Here is a 5,909-nt window from a genome sequence, read left to right as displayed (position 1 = left end):
TATGTTTATCAAGATATTTTGACCAAACTCGGTATTTATTAGTTTTACTTTGCTCCTCATATATATTCAAAATCCTATTAAGATTGGACCACTATATTTAATAGCTGCCATAGAAACGAGCGGTCGAAAATTAAGTTGTTGTATGAAAAAATTTATTGTTTATCAAGATATATTGACCAAACTCTGTCTTTATTAGTTTTACTATTCTCCTAATATATTTGCAAAATCGTATTTAGATCGGACTACTATATCATATAGCTGCCATAGAAATGATCGGTCATAAATTAAGTTGTTGTATAAAAAAATATATTGTTTATCAAGATATGTTGACCAATCTCTGCATATATTAGTTTTACTCTACTCCTCATATATATTAAAAATCCTATTGACATCGGACCACTATATCATATAGCTGCCATAGTAACGATCGGTCGAAAATTAAGTTGTTGTATGAAAAATCATTTTCTTTTTTCAAGATATCTTGACCAAACTCGGCACTTATAAGTTTTTCTATACTCCTCATTTATAGGCGAAACCTATTCAGATCGGACCACTATATCATATACCTGCCATAGGAACGATCGGTCGAAAATTAAGTTGTGTGAAAAAACTTTTTGGTTTTCAAGATATCTTGACCAAACCTTACATTTATTAGTTTTACTATACTCCTCATATATAGGCAAAATCATATTAAGATCTGACCACCATATCATATAGCTGCCATAGGAACTGTTCATGCCAGTTCAGTGGTAGTGTGAACACAGCATTGACTGCGCCTCACTCAGTGTGAGAGAGTCACTCAGTGAGACAGACTCACTCACTGAGAGAGACTCACTCACTAAGTCGATCCCAGATGCGCTCAGCACTCTCCCTGTGGTATCCTTTCCACCTCCATCACTCCAACCAAATATATGTTAAATCACTTAACCAGCAGAGTTTGTTACATGCAGCAGAAACTTCTAATAAACAACAATAATCAAGGATTATTTATCTGACGCCACCCCCACAAACAGGAACTATCCGTTAAAAATTAAGTTGTATGAAAACACATTAAGTTTTTGAATGAAAAAACATTATGTTTATCAAGATATTTTGACAAAACTCGGCATTTATTAGTTTTACCATGCTCCCCATATATATTCAAAATCTCACTCACTGAGAGAGACTCACGAGTCGATCCCAGATGCGCTCAGCACTCTCCTTGTGGTATCCTTTCCACCTCCATCACTCCAACCAAAAATATGTAAAATCACTTAACCAGCAGAGTTTGTTACATGCAGCAGAAACTTCTAATAAAGTGCTTTTTTCACCAACAACAATAATCAAGGATTATTTATCTGACGCCACCCCCACAAACATTGGTCCTTCGAGCCGGATTATATGTATATAAACCGATCGCCCCTACACAAGTTTTTTGGCAAAGATAAGTAAATACAAAATAACCTTTCTATATATATTCGGTAATATCCGCCATATTTTTTTTCTTTAAGAAAACTGATTGGCAATTTTCTGAATATATATAAATTATCCGACCACAAAACTAAAAACAGTTTAGTTAAAATTTGTGTTAGTTACTTCCATCTACAAAAGAAATCCACTTCAACATTTTTTGTATGTACATACTTACGCACTCGTGCACTTTCCTAACTATAAAAAAAAAATTTCTTTTTTAATTACGTGTCCGCACTTAATCCGACAAGTTGCTTCACAATATTGTTTCCTAATTAATATTGTTAATTCATGTTCTTGGTCCGACACACAAACATACACCAGGTTCACCAGCACGTATTGTACATACATACATACATACATACATATATTCAATCCGAATATAATTGCCCATATGCATTTTGAATAGACACTATATTTAACCTTATTATTTAATAAACACAAACTCCAATTCATTCTCTTAACTTATAATTGTGCATAGTGCAAACGAATATATTTGTGCAACCACATAGTACACACATCCGATAAATAAATCCACAAATCATATGTACTATGTGTGTTCACATATAATATTTTTTTTTGCACATTCCACAGCAATATAATAGCACAGCAATATTATAGAAATAAATTGCAATTTCAACCGGCGTATGTGCGTATGTACACACCACATACATACATATGTAAAAACCACAGCTGCCGATCCGTACTCCAATTACACGTTTTTATGCGATTGCACACATTCCCATACAATTACTCTTGTTCCGAGACGCACCAAATAAAAACACAACAATCATAATTAATAGATTAATAACACTACTAATTTATTGTAAATAAACAAAAACACTACACATTAACTTCGAAGTTCTACATTTGTCAGCGGTGTGTACTCAGCCACAATAGTGGGTATTCTATGAGTACCACAAAAAAGTAAAAATAAACCAACCGTTACCGTATTCAAAGACTAATATAATAATAAAATTATCGAAAACGAGCATCGAATTCTTTATTATAATTTCCCGTGTTTAATAAATAATATTATTTTTTTAAATAACCAAGTCAAATAAATTTATTACTTACATTTATTAAATCAAATAAATTTAGATTTTAAGCAAAATTATTTAAATTTTCTGCAATCTCATTTTTAATGAATAATCGTATTTTTTAAATTACCAAGTCAAATAAATTTATTAATTAATTTCATTAAACCAAATAAATTTTGATTTTAAGAAAAATTATTTAAATCTTCTCCAATCTCAATCGAATTATAAACTCGATTATTTACCTGTACCGGCATTCCAGTGGTTCTTATTTTAAGCATCACAACCTCTACTACTAGAAACGAGCACCTTTGTTTTCCTACCCTAAGCGCTTCCGCCTAGTATGCCAACTGGCAAAGGGGAAGAAACAAAGCATCAATTAGCAGTTCCGTCCGCAAGCACCTCGAGAACTTCTCCGTCTCCAACAGCAGCACTTAGAGTCGAAAGGGAAACATCGTCCCGGACTAAAAGCGAATCATCCGCGTCAACGCCAAGGGGAACTGTTAAGGCACCTCTTAGTTCGAGGCCAAGTCCACTTATAAAACTCAGTCGCCCGCCGTCCAATGCTACAAGCGAAGCATCCCTGACCACTGCAGTCGGACGCACTAAGGCAACCATTAGCACAAGTTCTAGTCCGATTTCCACGCGAGCTAATACCAAAACGGCCCAAAATATGACAGACGCGGCCTTAATCAAGTTTATTGCTGTCATTGATCGGCTAAGTCAGTTTGAGGCAAAAATAAACACTCCAGAAGGCTCTGACCCGTCTCTCTATACGTGCCAGGTCCGTCGGGACCAAGTGCGAGCCTTGTGGGATAAGGTTGAAAAAGAGTACGAGGTCGGCTCAACAATAATCTCGGAAGCCGGTTCACTGGAAACCATTTCAGTTATGCAGTCCAAGTACGACTATTGTTACATGGTGTATGAGAGATGCGCCGCTAAACTTAGCGAGCAAATCTATACCGCTAACGCCCAAAATAGACCATCCGTTCAGTCCACCATTCCGACATATGTTTCCACAGGGCGTCGCTTACCTCCTTGCGACACAGAAATCTTCAGCGGAGATTACATACGTTGGCCCACATTTCGAGACCTCTTTACCGCAATTTACGTAAATAATCCTAGGTTATCAGAGGTCGAGAAACTATTCCATCTCAATGCGAAAACCAACGGTGAGGCTCAGGCGATTGTATCGAAGTCACCTTTGACTAACGATGGCTTCCGATCAGCCTGGGCCAATCTGACTGAGCGTTTTGAGAACCGAAAATTGTTAGTCAACAGCCAGCTCAAGATTCTTTTCAACCTGCAGCCAATCTCCCAAGAGTCTGGAACGGCAATAAAGGAACTTCAGAGCACCATTCAAGGTTGCTTAACAGCTCTGGAGTTATCCGAAATCAACATAGAAAACTGGGACTGTATCCTCGTGTTCCTATGTTCCTCCAAATTACCCAAATTAACACTCTCCTTATGGGAACAGTCCATCTCCAGAAAAAACGACATCTCATCTTGGCTTGAGATGAACGCCTTTCTCTTAGAACGCTATCGCACTCTAGAAGCGATAGAAGAGCTTAAGCCAAGCGCAAATACTCCAGCGCACTCCAGAATTGTTCGAACAGAACCTCCTACCACTAGAAGGCTTAACTCATTTGAGAATAAGGTCGCTAACAAGCCGCAAGCCTGCCAATTGTGCTCCAGGGAGAATCACCCTATCCGTCTGTGCCCACGATTTCTCCAAATGCCCGTCAGCGAACGGGCAACTTACATCAAACAGCAAAAACTATGTTTGAACTGTTTCGCAAGGGGTCATCAGTTAAGGGATTGCACAAGTGCTCACAATTGTTTTACGTGCAAGGGTCGTCACAATACGCTCTTGCATCGTAGTGACACTCCACAATTGAGCCCTACAGTAGTCTCCATGCCACAAGCAACAGCTCCCTCCAATCAATCCATACAGTCCACTCCATCCCAACAAACGAATGTTCACAATTATGTTGCAATTAACACCCACAGTGTTCTCCTAAGTACGGCTGTTATATATGTTCGCCATTTGGGTGTAAATTATACAGCTCGTGCACTGATCGACTCGGGATCAGAAGCAACATTTATTTCCGAGCGACTCTTCCAACTGATAAAGCTGCCGTACAAATCCGTACAGGCACAAGTATCGGGATTAAATCAAGCTGTTGCAGCCCAGCCTCGCAAGCTCTGCCATTTTAATATTGGCTCTCCTTCTAAGCCTCGTATCCAAATCGAGGCATCATCCTACGTCCTACCACATTTGGCAGGGAATCTACCATCATGTTCGATCCCCCAAAGTTTATTGACAACCCTGCCAAAACTCCAGTTAGCGGACCCTAATTTACACAAGAGTTCGCAGATAGATGTGCTGATTGGCGCTGATATCCTACCGTCCATACTAACGGGCGGCTCCCACCCTAATATATGTGGCACGTTGCTGGGCCAGGAAACAATTTCGGGTGGATTTTAACAGGCCCAGTTTCAAAGACTGCATCCACCGCAAGCACGTCATTCTCGACTAGAATATCTGTCTCTCAAGAAGAGCAATTAGACGTCATTCTCACAAAATTTTGGGAGGTGGAGGATATTCCAGTCAAACTGGTAAAGAGCTCCGACTCCTTTTGTGAGAGTAATTTCATCCGAACAACAACAAGGAACGAGAATGGCAGATATGTAGTCACCCTACCTTTCCAAGAACCTAATCACATAGACTTAGGACATTCAAGATCTAACGCACTAGCTCAGTTCCTAAAGAACGAGAATCGTTTAAAAAAAGGTTTGCGTTGTGTTTAACGCCTCCAGCCCATCTTCCAATGGCAAAAGTCAAAATGATATCCTACACACGGGACCAGTACTCCAATCCGATCTGACGATTCAGATAATAAAGTGGCGATTCTACCGCTACGTTTTCAATGTCGATATAACCAAGATGTATCTGCAAATCCAGGTCGATCCAAGACATAGGCCCTACCAACGAATACTATTTCGCAATGAGAACGAAGAACTTTGCGACTTTGAACTCAATACAGTTACCTTTGGGGTAAGCTGTGCCCCATACCTTGCAATCCGGGTCCTCCGTCAACTTGCTCGTGATATACGAGAACATAGTTCCATCGCATCCGATATAATTGAAAATTATATGTATGTCGATGATGTTCTAGCAGGGGCATCACGAAGCCACAAGCAATTTCAGCCATTGCAGAACTCCGCATGGCATCGACAGAGCTGGGTTCCCTCTGAGAAAGTGGACATCCAACACAAAGGAAGTGTTAAAAGGAATACCAAGGGACCACTTACTGTGTGCGGATTTCTTAGAAATCGAAGAGGCCAGCGTCGCTAAAACGCTAGGCATTCGATGGCAAGCCACAACAGACCAGTTTTTCTTTGCTCCGTCCAAAATGGTAT

General features: G+C 39.5%; 1 protein-coding gene across 1 annotated transcript; it reads left to right on the top strand.

Moving 5' to 3' along the window:
- The first annotated feature begins 2,829 nt into the window (after nucleotides 1-2,829).
- LOC138910874 (uncharacterized) lies at nucleotides 2,830-4,974 on the top strand. Its single transcript, XM_070206703.1, has one exon. It carries the CDS (start codon nucleotides 2,830-2,832, stop codon nucleotides 4,972-4,974), a length of 2,145 nt encoding a protein of 714 aa, XP_070062804.1.
- Nucleotides 4,975-5,909: the final 935 nt, after the last annotated feature.

The sequence above is a fragment of the Drosophila virilis genome, chromosome 2 (genome assembly GCF_030788295.1).
Source record: "Drosophila virilis strain 15010-1051.87 chromosome 2, Dvir_AGI_RSII-ME, whole genome shotgun sequence".
NCBI lineage: Eukaryota > Metazoa > Arthropoda > Insecta > Diptera > Drosophilidae > Drosophila > Drosophila virilis.
This window is presented reverse-complemented; position numbering and strand designations above follow the sequence as displayed.

Excerpts from the sequence above, each read along its gene's own strand:
- LOC138910874 (XM_070206703.1), top strand. The coding sequence starts at position 2,830 with ATGCCAACTGGCAAAGGGGAAGAAACAAAGCATCAATTAGCAGTTCCG.